The sequence below is a fragment of the Ranitomeya variabilis genome, chromosome 6 (assembly GCF_051348905.1).
Source record: "Ranitomeya variabilis isolate aRanVar5 chromosome 6, aRanVar5.hap1, whole genome shotgun sequence".
Classification (NCBI taxonomy): Eukaryota; Metazoa; Chordata; class Amphibia; order Anura; family Dendrobatidae; genus Ranitomeya; species Ranitomeya variabilis.
Window position 1 is genome coordinate 488654756 of NC_135237.1, and position 15465 is coordinate 488670220.

Sequence of the window (15465 nt, forward strand, 5' to 3'; positions counted from 1 at the left end):
CCAATTCTTCTGGTGGCCAACTTGCCTGAAGGATACCAAGGACTATGCTCTCTCTTGCGAGGTATGTGCTCGTTACAAGACTCCTCATGTGGCACCTACGGTTCTTCTATAACCATTACCTGTTCCGTCCCGCCCTTGGGGGTCTATATCAATGGACTTTATTGTGGAGCTGCCTACATCGGGGGGCATGAATACAATCATGGTGGTAGTTGATCGCCTGACTAAAGCTGCTCATTTTGTTCCGTGCACCGGCCTCCCCTCAGCTAAAGATACAGTGAACTTGGTTATACAGAATGTCTTTCAGTTGCATGGGGTTCCGGATGAGATCATCTCTGACTGTGAAGTGCAGTTCACTTCAATATTCTGGAAGGGGTTTTGCTCTGCACTCAATATTAATGTCTGTCTTGCTTCTGCTTACCATCGCCAGACAAATGGTCAGACTGAGCGTACCAACCAGATGCTGGAACAATATCTAAGATGCTATGTCAGCCATCTCCAGGATGATTGGTTGGAGTTGCTGCCGTTAGCTGAATTCTCATATAACAATTCTCAGAGCGCCTCCACTAAATTTACACCTTTCTTTGCCAATCTGGGTTATCATCTGTGTATCTTACCTAGGTCTCCAATAAATTATCCGGTTCCAGCAGTGGAGGAAAGGCTGACTGCGATGAGGCAAAATCTGGTGGTTCTGAAGGAATCCCTGACCACAGCTCAAGAACGTTATAAGAGATCGGCTGATAGATTCCGTAAACCTGCACCCATGTTCAAGGTAGGAGATTCCATGTGGATAGCAACTAAGAATCTGAAGTTAAACGTTCCTTCACAAAAACTTGGACAGAAATTCATTGGCCCTTTCAAGATCAACGGTATTGTGAGCTCTGTGGCCTGCCGGCTGAAGCTGCCTAGGACTATGAAGGTACACACAGTTTTTCATGTATCTTTACTAAAACCTGTATCTCCTAATACCTTCCAGGGACGTGTTGTGCCACCTCCGCAACCTGTGGTGATTGATGGGCAAGAACAATTTGTGGTGGAGGAAATTGTTGATTCCAGGATTCGCAGGAATCGGCTCCAATATCTGATAAGATGGCAGGGATATCCCCCTGAGGAAGACTCTTGGGAACCTGTGGAAAACATCAATGCCCAACAGAAGATTTCTCATTTTCATCAGAGATTCCCTGAGAAACCATGTCCAGGATCGTCCTGAGGCCTCTTCTAAGGAGGGAGTAATGTTAGGACTCTGAACATTTTTTGTTACCTTTTTGTGCATTACTGCCCTTTTCCAAGATGGTGTCTTTGGTCTCATGTGCACTGTGTCTTCCTGCTATAAAACTCCACCCCAGCCTTCAGTCTGTGCTAGAGTATTCTGCCTTGCATCCAGCTCCTGACCTCTGGTGACTCCCTGGCTATATACCTGCTCCTGTGAACATGTGGGGTTATCCTGCTACTCTGCTCTGAGTTCCTGCTGCATACACCAGTTCCAGTAATCCTCCATCTGCTGCTCGTGTTTACTTCCATCTGCATTTCCTGGACATGTAAGCTGTTGCTGCTCTGCAAGAACCTGAGACTATTACCCAGACCTCCCTGGTTGAGCTAAGATATTATTTGAACTGCCTTATAAGCATATCTATCTTTGTTTTGGACTAAGCAAGGACTTATTCATGTCAAGTATCCTCAAGAATAATTGTGCTTTATAGACTTTCTGCGTGATTACATTTTCCTCTGAAGTTTCCTATAGACTGCTGAGCTGCATTTGATATTTGCACCAAGTGTTGTGGACTTGATTTTCTCTCTGCACCTGTTTGAATCACCGTGTGATAATATAGACTTTACCACTTATAAAACTGTGTCCTGTAGTCTTGTTCCACGCAAAGAGTCTCCTGAGTTATCCCTTATAATTATTACACTAGGAGTAGCACTGCATGACAATTTGAACAGAATATGTATGATTACATTTTGGAGGGGACTTGTACAGACAATAAAAGACATTACAGAATAAACAAAATCATATAAATCAACCGAGAGGAGTGAGGGCCCTGCTCTTAAGCTTACAATCTATGACAAAATAGGGGAGACAAGAAAGGTGGATGGTAAAATTTGCTTGCATTGCACGGTCAATATAACAAATAGGGTGTTCACCTAATGCTGCATGAACTGGTAACCAACCAGTATGTGTACAGAGAAAGAGAACTATTAAGTGCATGTTGGGTGCGTGAACAGAGAATATGAGGGTCTGGGTTTTGAAGAGAAATTTGTATGGGCAAAACAGGGATAGTTAGATAAGTATGTTGAGTCGATAGGCCAGTCTTCATATCTAATACAGGGTGTATCTAAGTCTCTCTGATTCCCTCATTTTTGGCAAATGAAAATTACAATGAAATTACCAATTTTTAATAAAAAATTAAATTTTTGTTCACTTAAATAACTATTTTTAAAATTCTTTTTAAATGTTGCCTTATATACAAGTTGGTATACAGGAAAAAAAAAGTTTCTTGACATTCTTTTTTTCCTGTAAAATTCAAGTTATCTTCTATTTTGAATGTTTTCTAGTCAGTCCTTACAGTGGAGTAAAAGTCTGACAACATTGTACTCAGGAGTCGGGGATGCTTTCAGGGGTCTTCCCCATCCTGTCTCCTTCCATTCAGCACTTTTTCCAACCATTTCAACCTTTTCACTGCCCCCAGACCTCCTTTTAGGGTCTGCCGGAAAAATGCTTGGATTTTCCACTGTCTCCTATTATACTCTTTATTCTAAACGAGCACCCGAAAATTAAGAATGCTGTGATTAATAAAGAGGCTGTGATTACTTTTCACATCCAAGGATCGCCTCTGCAGACGTCCCTCTTCTACGCTTTTGTGCAACACATCTCAACAGGATACCCTTAAAAATAGCAGTGTGATTATAATGCTCCTTAAGGAAAATATCTATCCTACGCTGTGTCCCTGAATAGCTGCCTCTCACTATGTTCCCGCACAAAATATGACTCCCACTCTAACTCTCTTATGGTACATGGACTCCACACTTTTTTCTCCTTTCCATAATGTCCTCACATACATTTCTACCACCATATTGTCCCCTCACATTATTCTTCTCCAATTCTGTCCTTTCACAGTTTTTTCCTTTCATACTGTTTCCGTGTACTTTTATCCCCTCATACTGTCCCCTCTCAATTTTCTTCTCCCCCATACCTTTCTTCCCCATACTGTTTATTCACAACTAACCCTATATTGTCCCCTTTCAACTTTCTATCTCCATACCTTTTCCTTATACTGTTCTCCTTTCATACTGTCCCCTAACACGTCACCCCATAACTATTCCCTTACACATTTCATCCCCCATGTCCCCTCATATATTTATCACCCCTACTTACCCCCACACTTTTCTCCACCCTACTGTCACCCTACACATTTTTACCAATATATTGTCCCCTCTCACTGCCTCACAGCCCCGATACTGTCTTTTCACAAGATTCCCCCTGCCAATAACACTCCTGTTTCTTTAGCTCTACTGAAGCACTTACCTTGTCACTGTCCACCTCCTCTGGAGCACAGGAGTGACTCAGCAGCATAATTAGCTAACCTTATTACGCGGCTGATGTTGCCCTGACCTGGAAAAGTCAGCCATCAGATCTTCAATTTTACTGATGCCTGGAAGATGTGAGTTCAATTGAATTCAAGGTGCTGGGGTCTTACATGTTCGCTAAGCTGGCTGTATGTTTGACAGCCGGTTCAGTGAATAACTGAAGCCCACTTCTGTGGGGCTGCAAGATGCCACTGCCTGGGAGAAACTTTGGACAGCTGCATTAGGTCACCCGACAGTGCCCCCTGCTGACTGAGCCTGGTGCAAATGTTCCACCTGCCTCTCAGATATGCTGCTAGTACCTACATATCTACAATTCTCCCATATTACAGTACACACTGTAGCCACAATTCTACAACTTTTCTGTATTACAGTATACACTGCACAAAACATATCTACATATCCCCTGTATTACAGAATACACTATACTCACATACAGTTGTACTCAAAAGTTTACATATTTCCCGGCAGACGTTTTGCTCCCTTGGCCTTTTTTCAGAGAATATGAATGATAATAGCACCAAAACTTTTTCTCCATTCATGGTTAGTGAAGCCATTTATTGTAAAACTACTGTGTTTTCTCTTTTTAAAATCATAATGACAACCCAAAACATCCAAGTCACCCTGATCAAGAGTTCACAAACCCCATTTCCAAATACCGTGTTTTTCCCCCTGTAAGATCAACGACAGCTTGAAGTCTTTTGTGGTAGTTGTGGATGAGGTTTTTTAATTTCTAAGATGGTAAAGCTGCCCACTTTTCCTGACAAAAAAGCCTCCAGTTCCTGTAAATTCCTGGGCTGCCTAGCATGAACTGCACGCTTGAGATCTCCCCAGAGTGGTTCAATGATATTGAGGTCAGGAGACTGAGATGGCCACTCCAGAACATTCACTTTGTTTTGCTGCAGCCAATGACAGGTCGACTTGCCCTTTTGTTTTGGATCATTGTCTTGTTGGAAAGTGCAAGTGCGTCCCAGGCGCAGCTTCCGGGTTGATGATTGCAAATTTGACTCCAGTATTTGCTGATAATGTGCTGCATTCATCTTTCTTTTAACTTTGACCAAGTTTCCTGTGCCTTTGTAGCTCACACATCCCTGAAACATCAGTGATCCACCTCTGTGCTTTACAGTAGGAATGGTGTTCCTTCATCATAGGCCTTGCTGACCTCTCTTTAACCCCTTCATAACCGTGGGATTTTTCGTTTTTCTGTTTGTTTGTTTGTCACTCCCCTCCTTCCCAGAGCCATAGCTTTTTTATTTTGCCATGTGAGGGCTTATTTTTTGCGGGACAAGTTGTACTTTTGAACGACATCATTGGTTTTACCATGTCATGTACTAGAAAACGGGAAAAAAATTCCAAGTGTGGTGAAATTGCAAAAAAAGTGCAATCCCACACTTGTTTTTTGCTTGGCTTTTTTGCTAGGTTCACTAAATGCTAAAACTGCCATTATGATTCTCCAGGTCATTACGAGTTCATAGACACCTAACATGACTAGGTTATTTTTAACCTAAGTGGTAAAAAAAAATTCCAAACTTTGCTTAAAAAAAAAAAAAAAAAAAATTGCGCCATTTTCCGATACTCGTAGCATCTCCATTTTTCATGATCTGGGGTTGGTTGAGGGCCTATTTTTTGCGTGCTGAGCTGGCATTTTTAATGATTCCAATTCGGTGCAGATACGTTCTTTTGATCGCCCGTTATTGCATTTTAATGCAATGTCGCGGCGACCAAAAAAAGTAATTCTGGTGTTTCGATTTTTTTTCTCGTTACGCCATTTAGCGATCAGGTTAATGCTTTTTTTATTGATAGATCGGGCGATTCTGAACGTGGCGATACCAAATATGTGTAGATTTGATTTTTTTTATTGATTTATTTTGATTGGGGCAAAAGGGGGGTGATTTAAACTTTTATATTTTTTTATTTTTTTCACATTTTTTTTAACTTTTTTTTTAACTTTTGCCATGCTTCAATAGCCTCCATGGGAGGCTAGAAGCAGGCACAGCACGATCGCCTCTGCTACATAGCAGCGATCTGCTGTTCGCTGCTATGTAGTAGAATTGCAGGTGTGCTGTGAGCGCCGACCACAGGGTGGCGCTCACAGCTACCGGAGATCAGTAACCATAGAGGTCTCAAGGACCTCTATGGTTACTGTCCTGACACATCGCCGACCCCCGATCATGTGATGGGGTCGGCGATGACGTCATTTCCGGCCGCCCAGCCGGATGCGGTAGTTAAATGCCGCTGTCTGCATTTGACAGCGGCATTTAACTAGTTAATAGAGGCGGGTGCTATTGCGGGCACATGTCAGCTGTTCAAAACAGCTGACATGTCCCGGCTTTGATGCGGGCTCACCGCGGAGCCCTGCATCAAAGCAGGGGAGCTGACATCGGACGTACTATACCGTCCGATGTCAGTAAGGGGTTAAATGTAACGTTTATGGTTGTAGCAAAAAAGTTCAATTTTGGTCTCCTAACTCCAAATTAGCTTGTTCCAGAAGTTTTGGGGGTTGTTTCTGTTCTGTTTTGCGTATTGTAGGTGAGATACCACTTTGTGGCATTTGTGCAGTAATGGCTTTCTTCTGGCGACTCGACCATGCAACCCATTTTTCTTCAAGTGCCCCCTTCTTGTGCATCTTGAAACAGCCACACTGCTGATGTCCAGTACTTCAGCTGATGTTATTTGTTGGTTTTTCTTTGCATCCTGAACAATTTTCCTGGCAGTTGTGAATTACATTTTTGTTGGTCTACCTGACCATGGTTTTGTCTTTACAGAGCCCCTGACTTTCCATTTGTTAATCACAGTTTGAACGCTGCTGACTGACATTATCAATTCCATGGATATCTTTATGTATCTCTTTCCTATTTTATATATAGTTCAACTATCTTTTCCCGTAGATCCATTGACAATTCTTTTGCTTTCCCCATGACTCACAATATAGAAACGTTAGTGGCTGGATGTAAAATGCCAGAGTCTGTCTGGATCCCCGAAACTCACTTAGCTTTTATGCACACACACTGAGTACAAGCAAACAGGTCAGAGTTGAGTATGTTACCTTTAGTAGCCATTCAAACCCATTTGTGTCAACTTCTGTGCATGTTATCAGGCCAAAATAACCAGATTATGTGAACTTTTGATCAAGGTAATTTGAATGTTTTGGGTTGTAATTATGATTTAAAAAGAGAAAACACAGTAGTTTGACAATAAATGTCTTCACTCAACCTCTAGCCACGAGTGGAGATAAGGTTTTGGTGTTTTCATTCAAATTATCTGGAAAAAGGCCAAGAAAGCAAAAATTCTGCAAGGGTATGTAAACTTTTGAGCACAACTGTATCTACAATTCCCCTGTATTAAAGTATACACTGCAGCCACATATCTGCAATTATCCTGTATTACAGTATATATGTATCTGCACAAGGCTGCGAAGACTGAATCTGCAATAGGCAAGCAGCTTGGTGTGATGAAATCAACTATGGGTGCAATAATAAGAAAATGGAAGACATACAAGGACACTGATAATCTCCCTCTATCTGGGGCTTCACACAAGATCTCACCCCGTGAGGTCAAAATGATCACAAGAACAGTGAGCAAAAATCCCAGAGTCACACGGGGGGACTTAGTGAATGACCAGCATAGAGCTTGGACCACCATAACAAAGGCTACCATCAGTAACACACTACGCCGCCAGGGACTCAGATCCGGCAGTGCCAGATGTGTCCCCCTGCTTAAGCCAGTACATGTCCAGGCTCATCTGAAGTGTGCTAGAGAGCATTTGGATTATCTAGAAGAGTATTGGGAAATTGCCATATGGTCTGATGATACCAAAGTAAAACTGTTTAGTAGAAATAAAACTCGTCATGTTTGGAGGAGACAGAATGCTGAGTTGCATAAAGAGAACACCACACCTACTGTGAAGTATGGGGGTGGCAACATCATGCTTTGGGGCTGTTTCAATGAATGGGGCCCTGTATCATGAGATTTTGAGTGCAGACCTCCTTCCATCAGCAAGGGCATTAAAGATGAAATGTAGATGGTTTTTCAGCATGATAGTGATCCCAAGCACACTGACAGGGCAACAAAGGAGTGGCTTGGTAAGAAGCATATGAAGGTCCTGGAGTCGCCTAGTCAGTCTCCAGATCTCAACCCCATAGACAACCCTTGGAGGGAGTTGAAAGTCCATGTTGCCCAGCGACAGGCCCAAAACACCACTGCTCCAGAGGAGATCTGCATGGAGGAATGGGCCAACATACCACCAACAGTGTGTGCCAACCTTGTGAAAACTTACAGAAAATGTTTTACCTCTTTCATTGCCAACAAAGGATATATAACAAAATATTGAGATGAACTTTTGTTAATGACCAAATACTTATTTTCCAGCATAATTTGCTATATAAATCTTGCCAAATCAGACAAGGTGATTTTCTGGATTTGTTTTCTCATTTTGACTCTCATAGTTGTGGTCTACCTACAACCCCTGGCAAAAATTATGGAATCAACGGCCTTGGAGGATGTTCAAGCAGATCACAGACATGGCACAAAACTAAAGTCATTTCAAATGGCAACTTTCTGGCTTTAAGGAACAATATAAGAAATTAAGAACAAAAAATGTGGTAGTCAGTAATGGTTACTTTCTTAACCAAACATAGGGGAAAAATTATGGAATCACTCAATTCTGAGGAAAAAATTATGGAATCACCCTGTAAATTTTCATTCCCAAAACTATGACCTGCATCAAATTAGATCTGCTCGTTAGTCTGCATCTAAAAAGGAGTGATCACACCTTGGAGAGCTGTTGCACCAAGTGGACTGGCAAGAATCATGGCTCCAACATGAGAGATGTCAATTGAAACAAAGGAGAGGATTATCAAACTCTTAAAAGAGGGTAAATGTCAGGACTCTGAACATTTTTATGACCTTTTTGTTCATTATTGCCCTTTTCCACGATGGCGTCTTTGGTCTCATGTGCACTGTGTCTTCCTGCTATAAAACGCCACCCCAGCCTTCAGTCTGTGCTAGAGTATTCTGCCTTGCATCCAGCTCCTAACATCTGGTGACTCCCTGGCTATATACCTGCTCCTGTGAACCTGTGGGGTTATCCTGCTACTCTGCTCTGAGTTCCTGCTGCATACACCAGTTCCAGTAATCCTCCTTCATCTGCTGCTCGTGTTTACTTCCATCTGCATTTGCTGGACATGTAAGCTGTTTCTGCTCTGCAAGAACCTGAGACTATTACCCAGACCTCCCTGGTTGAGCTAAGATATTATTTGAACTGCCTTATAAGCATATCTATCTGTGTTTTGGACTAAGCAAGGACTTATTCGTGTCAAGTATCCTCAAGAATAATTGTGCTTCATAGACTTTCTGCATGATTGCATTTTCCTCTGAAGTTTCCTATAGACTGCTGAGCTGCATTTGATATTTGCACCAAGTGTTGTGGACTTGAATTTCTCTCTGCACCTGTTTGAATCACTGTGTGATAATATAGACTTTACCACTTATAAAACTGTGCCCTGTAGTTGTCTTGTTCCACGCAAAGAGTCTCCTGAGTTATCCACTATAATTATTACAGGATACTCTAGCCTAAAAGAAAAGAAAAGGAGACTGCTGGAACAATGACTGCAGAAAGCAGACTAGAGCAGGTGTTTTCCATAATTAGATCACTGCAGAAAGATGTTGAAGGTCTGCAACAGAAGTTTGGAAGCTTTGAACACAATCAACAAGTGTTTGGACAGACTTTGCAGGACTTAAGCACCCGCATGGCAGCCCAGGAAAACAAACTTGCTGGCATAGAGACCCAGTATGGACGGGCTTTTCAGGACATAAGCACGCAAATAGCTGCACAAGCGACTTTTCGCTCTGGGCAACCGCCACCAGCTAGCCCACCTATGCTGCCCCCATTCAGATTTAATGGTGATCGCGACAAATTTCGTGTCTTTGTGAATCAATGTATGCTATACTTTGATGTGCATGCTGACCGTTTTCCTAATGATAGATCCAAAGTATTGTAATAATGCTGCTGACCGCACGAGCACTCGCCTGGGCGAATCCGATGATTGAGCCTCGTGATCCACGGTTAAATAACTTGGATGATTTCTTGGCTGCTATGGCATTAATGTTTGATGATCCTAATCGCCGTGCAACTGCTGAATCTGCTTTATTGTCTTTACGCCAGGCAAAACATTCTGTTATTGAGTATGCTACTGAATTCAGGAGATTAGCGGTAGATACCAATTGGGACAGTTATGCACAATTGCCTAATTTTTAAAAGGGGTCTGTCTAGTATTGTAAAAGATGAACTAGCTCGCTCAGAGTTACCACAAGAGCTAGAGACATTTATACAGCATTGTGTGCGCATTAACATTCGCCGTACTGAGCGTAGGCAGGAGAAGTTTGCTGCATATAACCGTATTTCTAACTTTTCCCTTCCTTCCAAAGAGCCTGCAGGTAAAACATCTCGGGAGGTGAAGGAGGTGCCCATGCAAATTGATTCCATTCAGAGGCGTCATATATGAGCGCTGGGAGCATCGCCTTCGTGAAAGTCTTATGTTTCTACTGCGGCCAGTCTGACAACTTCTTGATCAATTGTCCTAAGTGTCCAAGACAGCCTAACAAGGTGCTAGCAGCAGTAGCGGAGTATGACAACTGTGATGATGAATCTGACATCTCTGAATGTAGCCTGCCTTTAAACGCTGTATTCCATTCACTTTCTATGACTTCATCCCCCAAGGAGCTTAAGGAAAAGAACTCTCACTGTTCTCTCCCTATTAAGATCCTGTGTTCAGGACAGTGGATTTCCAGTGCAGCTATGATTGACTCTGGTGCAGGTGGCAATTTCATGGATATCGCATTTGCCAAGGAACATGGTATTGAAATTCAGCAAAGAGCCTCTCCAATTACCATGGAAACAGTGGATGGGTCACCTTTAATCTCTGCATGTAGAAAAGCCACAGAGACACCATCACGTGTTTCTCAACGCAAGCAATGAATAGCCAGGTCTTTCACTGGGAAGGAACAACCATGGGAAGGGCAGCATCCAATAAAGGAAAACCACCTATGACAAAACATGGTATCCATCCACAGACAGCTGTTTCGGGGTATTTGCCCCTCACCAGTGTGGAGTAGGAAACTGGCTATTAGGAGCAGTGCCTAGTGAAAAGACTATAAACATGAGGATGAATGACCTCGGGGACATCAAAACATCCAACACCGCGGAGACACCCCTTGAAATTTTGTTGGAGCCTAATCATCAGGAGCAACTTTCTTTCTTGCTAATTTCTTCTCCTCATTTTCCTGTGATTTTAGGCATTCCTTGGTTGCATTCTCAGAACCCAATTATCAACTGGGAGACCAAGGAGATTATCTTTCCAACAAGGAGCAACTCAGCGTTAACAGAAGCTGTCCCTGAGTCCACAGCTACGGAACCACATGTACAGGTATTTTCTTTACCTTCAGCATATAAAGAGTTCTCTGACATCTGTGACAAGAAGAATGCAGATCATCTTCCTCCACACAGGCATTATGACTGTCCCATTGAGTTGATTCCTGGGGCAGCTATTCCTTTTGGTAACGTATACCCTTTGGCGGCACCTGAACTTCAAGCCTTAAAGGAGTATATTGATGAAAATCTGGCCAAAGGCTTCATACGTCCTTCTTCCTCACCAGCAGGGGCACCTATCTTTTTTCTAAATAAGAGGGATGGGAACCTGAGACCCTGTGTTGACTATCGGGAACTCAATAAGGTAACCGTACGAAATCGTTACCCTTTGCCTCTGATTCCCAAATTACTGGAAAGAGTCTGCCATGCTAAGGTGTTCTCTAAACTGGATCTTCGTGGGGCTTATAATTTGGTGCGTATTCCTCCAGGGGATGAGTGGAAGACAGCATTCAGATGCCGGTATGGACACTTTGAATCTCTTGTGATGCCCTTCGGGCTTTGTAACGCCCCTGCAACGTTTCAACACCTTGCTAATGACATTTTCAGAGATTTGTTGAACCAGTTTGTAGTGATCTATTTGGACGATATACTAATCTTTTCTGACTCTCTACAGGAACATGAAGAACATGTCAAAACTGTTTTAAGACATCTGAAAGAGAACCATCTGTATATTAAGCCGGAGAAATGCGAGTTCCATCGTTCTGAGATACAGTTCTTAGGTTATATCATCTCTCCCCAGGGGCTGAACATGGAATCTGGTTATATTCAGGCTATCCTTGACTGGCCGGTACCCAAGAACGTTAAGGAGGTCCAACATTTTATTGGTTTTGCAAATTTCTACAGACGCTTCATTCGAAATTTTTCTGATAATGTCCGTCCTATTACTTCCTTGACAAAAAAGGAAAAGCCCTTTAACTGGTCATCACAGGCTCAAGAAACTTTTGATCGGCTTAAGATCTGTTTCACCTCAGCACCCCTGTTGATACACCCAGATCCAACACTTTCTTTCATTGTGGAGGTGGACGCTTCTGATAATGCTTTGGGGGCTATTCTCTCCCAAAGAACTGGAGAGAAGGGTCTGCTACATCCTTGTGCTTTCTTTTCCCATAGACTAACCTCAGCAGAGAAGAATTACGATGTGGGAGACAAGGAATTGCTGGCTATTATTGCGGCTTTCAAAGAATGGAGGCATCATCTGCAAGGAGCTGCACAACAGATCATAGTGCTAACTGACCATCGCAATTTAGAGTTCCTTAGATCCGTTAGATGTCTTTCTCCTCGTCAGGCTCGTTGGAACTTATTTTTAAATCAATTTAACTTTGTTATCTCGTACCGTCCAGGTTCTCGTAATGGAAAGGCCGATGCTTTATCCCGAATCCATGCTGCGGATTCCGTACCTGGAGCCCCATCCAAGATCATTCTATCTGATGCCAATTTCATCAGAGTTATCCACGATCCGGACTTGTGGAAGGAGTGCAGGGAGGCCTATGACGGTGATGTATTTCTGGCCAACCCACCTGTGGATATTAATCTTGTCTTTAAGGGTGGCATGTGGTTCAGAGATAGACGTATCTACGTCCCTGAGGTTGTCCGTCTGCAGATCTTCATGTTGGTACATGACTCCAAGTTGGCTGGTCACAGGGGAGAACAGAAGACACAAGAGTTCCTGAGCCGATTCTTCTGGTGGCCAACTTGCCTGAAGGATACCAAGGACTATGTTCTCTCTTGCGAGGTATGTGCTCGTTACAAGACTCCTCATGTGGCACCTATGGGTCTTCTACAACCATTACCTGTTCCGTCCCGCCCTTGGGGGTCTATATCAATGGACTTTATTGTGGAGCTGCCTACATCGGGGGGCATGAATACAATCATGGTGGTAGTTGATCGCCTGACTAAAGCTGCTCATTTTGTTCCGTGCACCGGCCTCCCCTCAGTTAAAGATACAGTGAACTTGGTTATACAGAATGTCTTTCGGTTGCATGGGGTTCCGGATGAAATCATCTCTGACTGTGGAGTGCAGTTCACTTCAATATTCTGGAAGGGGTTTTGCTCTGCACTCAATATTAATGTCTGTCTCTCTTCCGCTTACCATCCCCAGACAAATGGTCAGACTGAGCATACCAACCAGACGCTGGAACAATATCTAAGATGTTATGTCAGCCGTCTCCAGGATGATTGGTTGGAGTTGCTGCCGTTAGCTGAATTCTCATATAACAATTCTCAGAGCGCCTCCACTAAATTTACATCTTTCTTTGCCAATCTGGGTTATCATCCGTGTATCTTACCTAGGTCTCCAATTAATTCTCAGGTTCCGGCAGTGGAGGAAAGGCTGACTGTGATGAGGCAAAATCTGGAGGTTCTGAAGGAATCCCTGACCACAGCTCAAGAACGTTATAAGAGATCGGCTGATAGATTCCGTAAACCTGCACCCATGTTCAAGGTAGGAGATTCCGTGTGGTTAGCAACTAAGAATCTGAAGTTAAACTTTCCTTCACAAAAACTTGGACAGAAATTCATTGGCCCTTTCAAGATCAACGGTATTGTGAGCTCTGTGGCCTGCCGGCTGAAGCTGCCTAGGACTATGAAGGTACACCCAGTTTTTCATGTATCTTTACTAAAGCCTGTATCTCCTAATACCTTCCAGGGACATGTTATGCCACCTCCGCAGCCTGTGGTGATTGATGGGCAAGAACAATTTGTGGTGGAGGAAATTGTTGATTCCAGGATTCGCAGGAATCGGCTCCAATATCTGATAAGATGGCAGGGATATCCCCTTGAGGAAGATTCTTGGGAAACTGTGGAAAACATCAATGCCCAACAGAAGATTTCTCGTTTTCATCAGAGATTCCCTGAGAAACCAGGTCCAGGATCGTCCTGAGGCTGCTTCTAAGGAGGGAGTAATGTCAGGACTCTGAACATTTTTTATTACCTTTTTGTGCATTACTGCCCTTTTCCAAGATGGCGTCTTTGGTCTCATGTGCACTGTGTCTTCCTGCTATAAAACTCCACCCCAGCCTTCAGTCTGTGCTAGAGTATTCTGCCTTGCATGCAGCTCTTGACCTCTAGTGACTCCCTGGCTATATACCTGCTCCTGTGAACCTGTGGGGTTATCCTGCTACTCTGCTCTGAGTTCCTGCTGCATACACCAGTTCCAGTAATCCTCCTTCATCTGCTGCTCGTGTTTACTTCCATCTGCATTTGCTGGACATGTAAGCTGTTGCTGCTCTGCAAGAACCTGAGACTATTACCCAGACCTCCCTGGTTGAGCTAAGATATTATTTGAACTGCCTTATAAGCATATCTATCTGTGTTTTGGACTAAGCAAGGACTTATTCGTGTCAAGTATCCTCAAGAATAATTGTGCTTCATAGACTTTCTGCATGATTGCATTTTCCTCTGAAGTTTCCTATCGACTGATGAGCTGCATTTGATATTTGCACCAAGTGTTGTGGACTTGAGTTTCTCTCTGCACCTGTTTGAATCACCGTGTGATAATATAGACTTTACCACTTATAAAACTGTGTCCTGTAGTTGTCTTGTTCCACGCAAAGAGTCTCCTGAGTTATCCCCTATAATTATTACAGTAAATCATAACGCAATGTTACAAAAGATGTTGGTTGTTCACAGTCAGCTGTGCCTAAAATCTGGACCAAATACAAACAATATGGGAAAGTTTTTAAAGGCAAACATAGTGGTAGACCAAGGAAGTCATCAAAGCGTCAAGACCGGAAACTTCAAGCAATATGTCTCCAAAGCAGGAAATGCACAACAAAACAAATGAGGAACGAATGGGTGGAAACTGGAGTCAACGTCTGTGACTGAACTGTAAGAAACCACCTAAAGGAAACGGGATTTACATACAGAAAAGCTAAACGAAAGCCATCATTAACACCTAAATAGAAAAAACAAGGTTACAATGGGCTAAGGAAAAGCAATCGTGGACTATGGATGACTGGATGAAAGTCATATTCTGTGATGAATTACGAATCTGCATTGGGCAAGGTGATGATGCTGGAACTTTTGTTTGGTGCTGTTCCAATGAGATTTATAAAGATGACTGCCTGAAGAGAACATGCAAATTTCCACAGTCATTGATGATATGGGGTGATATGGGGTGCAAGTCAGGTAAAGACACTGGGGAGATGGCTGTGATTACACCTTCAAAAAATGCACAAGTTTATGTTGATATTTTGGACACTTTTCTTATCCCATCAATTGAAAGGATGCTTGGGGATGCTGAAATCACTTTTCAAGATGATAATGCATCCTGCCATAGAGCAATTGTGAAAACATTTCTTGAAAAAAAGACACATAAGGTCAATATCATGGCCTGCAAATAGTCCGGATCTCAATCCAATTGAAAATCTTTGGTGGAAGTTGAGGAAAACGGTCCATGACAAGGCTCCAACCTGCAAAGCTGATCTGGCAACAGCATTCAGAGAAAGTTGGAGCCAGATTGA

General features: G+C 42.9%; 2 protein-coding genes across 2 annotated transcripts in view; one reads left to right on the top strand and one right to left on the bottom strand.

Moving 5' to 3' along the window:
- The window catches only part of LOC143782819 (uncharacterized), a 154381-nt gene that overhangs the window by 136102 nt on the left and 2814 nt on the right, over nt 1–15465 (bottom strand). The gene's annotated exons all lie outside the window — the stretch shown is intronic.
- On the top strand, nt 630–1472 carry LOC143781375 (chromobox protein homolog 5-like). Its single transcript, XM_077267960.1, has 2 exons — nt 630–769; nt 974–1472. Exons 1-2 carry the CDS (start codon nt 668–670, stop codon nt 1205–1207), a joined length of 336 nt encoding a protein of 111 aa, XP_077124075.1. The 5' UTR covers nt 630–667; the 3' UTR covers nt 1208–1472.

Bases quoted from the DNA above. Each gene is read 5' to 3' on its own strand.
- LOC143781375 (XM_077267960.1), top strand. From the start codon at position 668: ATGAGGCAAAATCTGGTGGTTCTGAAGGAATCCCTGACCACAGCTCAA. The intron at 770-973 runs GTAGGAGATTCC...AATACCTTCCAG, and splicing joins AACCTGCACCCATGTTCAAG to GGACGTGTTGTGCCACCTCC.